Here is a 3,431-nt window from a genome sequence, read left to right on the forward strand (position 1 = left end):
AATAATAATAATAATTGGCACAAGGCCAGCAATTTTGAAGGGTGGTTCAGTCCATTAAATCAACCTCAAAACTGGTAACTGACCCCAAAAGGATGAATGACAAAGTTGACTTCTGCAAAATTTGAACTCAGAAGACAAAGAGCCGGCGCAAATACTGAATGAATTTTGTCGAATGTCTGCCTACCCACCACCTTGGTAACAATAATAATAATAATAATCTTTTCTACTGAAGGCACAGGGCCTGAAATTTTGGAGAAAGGGATAGTTGATTATATCAACCCCAATACACAACTGATACTTATTTTATCAACTCCGAAAGAATGAAAGGTAAAGCTGACCTCGGCGAAGCATTTTGCCCAGCATGTTAACAATTCTGCTTGCTCGCTGATTTAATAATAATAATAATAATAATAATAAAAATAATAATAATAGTAATAACAACAACAACAACTGTAGTAATCATAATAATAATGGTAATAATAATAATAATAATAATAATGATGACAATGAAGAAAATGTGATGAAATTAAAAAAAAAAAAAAATAAATGGAATTTAATTACATATTTTCTTAGGAGGATTTTCTAATTGCTCACACTCCTCCTCTTCATTAGTTTCTTCGTTTGAAATGAGGGTAGCGGGTCGTTTATTTACAGGTGGAATGCAGTTTTCATTTGAATCTTCAGTATCAGTCAAATCTGGATCGTCAGCCACCACACTGTCCTCTGTCAACTGCACTACATCTTTCTTATCTTCTTCTTCTGTTTTGATAGCTATAGGCACTGTATCTTTGGATTCTTCAGCTTCAGTCTTCTCACACTTGACTGCATCTGTAGGCTCATCTTTTGCAGAGTTGGCTAGTTTCTCCCGATACAAGTCTCGTCTGGATTTCTTACGCTTCAACAACATCCTCGGACATTTCTCTCTCGGTTTTGTATTTACAGACTTCAGAATGAAAGAAAAGCCGGAATACTCCGGAATGTCGACATCGAGTAGCTGGCAGACTCCCTTCATCACTCTGTCGACATAAGCATTGATGCGTAAGTCACAAAGACGATCGAGTGGCGTTGGCTGTAGATTAACGAGAACGAGTTTACCTCCGTTTTTCTTTGTTAAAACTGGGATACGTCCACTTGGTTTAATCTGTAAGGAGGTGCCAAGACAAACACTCAAATCTGCAAGTCTGAAATAAACCAAAACAAGAAGATACTAAAAAAAAAGAATATCTTTAGCATCATTTAAAGGAACTTAGAAAAAGCAAAGAAAAACCGAAGGAGAAAGGAGAAAATATTAACCCTTTAGTTTCCACATGTCTACTGAAATACACTGCCTGTGTCGCAATTAATTTAGAAAATAACTAAGAATTTAGTAAAATAACTTTGCCATCATTAATCTGGTGTTTGCAATGTAAATTAACAGTGGAATTCTTATTTAAGGTTTTAATTTAGATCACTTTAAAACTGGGTAGTAGTAGCAGAGACAGGGAAATAAAAGAGCATTTTCTGTGAGTGAGAATTTGGAACATGATGGTAGTAATTCCTTGCTAATCAATAATGGATAACTAACTTTTGGGTGTGGTCTAGGATATTTTTTTTCCTTTTATTTAGCATTATTATTGTCAATGTCTTGGTCATTCAAAGAATTTAGCAGCAAAAACTATTCAAGATTTAGTGTTTAAAAAATTTTTCTTTTGAAAATTGATTACTTTGCTTCCTTGTTGGCAGCTTGGAGATCATCTTCAGGTAAATTATCTTCCCAGTCCAATATTGTGTCAGTCAATTGGCCCCTGAAATAATAATAATAATAATAATTATATGATTTTTTTTATTGGCCACGTGGGCCAAAGACATGGAGGACAATATCGAAGGATGAGTTACAGAACACAAAAAAAAACAAAAACAAAAAATACAAAAATCTTAGCTGATTGGAGGTATTAACATGTACAAGTTTTGTCCTGGTATAAAAGATGGGCTACAGCAAATATTCTGTTCAATGCCACAAATTTGCTTGTTAGTCGCTTGACCTCAACCAGTTGAGCATGTCCCTTGGTGGCTGACGATATGTGCATCTCTGATTGCGAGCAGGAATAGCGGGGGAGCATCATAGCAATGTGTTGAGAGGAATTTTTTGAGATTTGAATAATTCCCACCATTTTGTTCATCATCCTTATTCAGGGACCTCTTGAGCTGGATGGGCTACTGGACCTGAAAAAAATTCTAACTGGGCCCCTACCTACAAGGTCATGTGCTGTTTACCTTGATATGAAGTCCTCATGTTGTGTATATTTGGTTATGATGCTTGTACCTGTTGTACTCTTATCAGAAGGGTAGTTATTATGGGTGTATTAGTCTTCGTAAATTTGTAACCTAGTGTCACTTTGATAGCATGAGCTGCTCTCTCAATAATAATGGTTTTAAATTTCGGCACAAGACCAGCAATTTTAGGGGGAAGCGGCTAGTTGATTAGATCGATCCCAGTTCTTGGAACTGAAGAATGCTACTTATATGATGGTGACAATTTATGAGTGTGTATCAACTAATGATGTAAACATCATTGAGAAAATAAAAGTGTTTCTCAAACTAATATATCTTGTGATATTGGTTCTGCACCTAGTTACATAAGACTCCCTTGCCCCCATTTCACTGTCCAAAATACAGAGAACCAGAGACTGAGCGTCGGCAAAAAAAAGGAAAAAAAGCCCCTGTAACCGACAGTACTAAGTCACCATTTGCCATATGGAGTGTGTCAAGGGAGATAATCTGCTCAGTTTTATGAAGTGGTGGGGGGACATGCACAAAAAAGATAACATAATCCAAGAGTGTAGAGCAATGAAATTTACCTGCAAATTCCTCTCATTTTCATCTGTAAACAATTATCACCTGTATGTTTCAAACCCATTGTTGGTACTGAGGACTCACTGATGTACTGAAAAATAATAATAACAATTAACAATCCTTTCTACAATAGGCGCAAAGCCAGAAATTTGGGGGACAGGGATTAGTTGATTACATTGACCCCCAATACTCAACTGGTACTTAATTTATTGACCCTAAAAGGATGAAAGGCAAAGTTGACCTCGGCAGAATTTGAACTCAGAACGTAGCAATGAGCAAAATACCGCTAAGCATTTTGTCCAGTGTGCTAATAATTTTGCCAGCCTGCTGCCTTAAATAATAATAATAATAATAATAATAATAATAATAACAATAACAACAACAACAATAATAATAATAATAATCCTTTCTACTATAGGCACACAGCTTGAATTTTGTGGGGAGTGGAGGACAGTTAATCACCTCGACCCAGTACTCAACTGGTACTTAATTTATCAACCCAGAGAGGATAAAAGGCTAAGTTGACCTCGGTGGAATTTGAATTCAGATATGTAGCGGCAGATGAAACACCGCTAAGCATTTCGCCTGGCATGCTAACC

The 3,431-nt window shown here is 36.2% G+C and overlaps 1 protein-coding gene across 1 annotated transcript in view; it reads right to left on the reverse strand.

Moving 5' to 3' along the window:
• Window positions 1-339: 339 nt before the first annotated feature.
• Window positions 340-3,431, reverse strand: part of LOC106880845 (NAD-dependent protein deacylase sirtuin-6) — a 9,789-nt gene continuing 6,697 nt past the window's right edge. The window contains exons 5-7 of the mRNA XM_014930978.2: window positions 2,838-2,923; window positions 1,704-1,784; window positions 340-1,181 (exon numbers count right to left, since the gene is read on the reverse strand). Of these exons, the coding sequence (XP_014786464.1) occupies window positions 554-1,181; window positions 1,704-1,784; window positions 2,838-2,923 (795 nt within the window). The 3' untranslated portion in view covers window positions 340-553. The remainder of the gene's footprint in view (window positions 1,182-1,703; window positions 1,785-2,837; window positions 2,924-3,431) is intronic.

Source organism: Octopus bimaculoides, chromosome 15, assembly GCF_001194135.2.
Source record: "Octopus bimaculoides isolate UCB-OBI-ISO-001 chromosome 15, ASM119413v2, whole genome shotgun sequence".
Classification (NCBI taxonomy): Eukaryota; Metazoa; Mollusca; class Cephalopoda; order Octopoda; family Octopodidae; genus Octopus; species Octopus bimaculoides.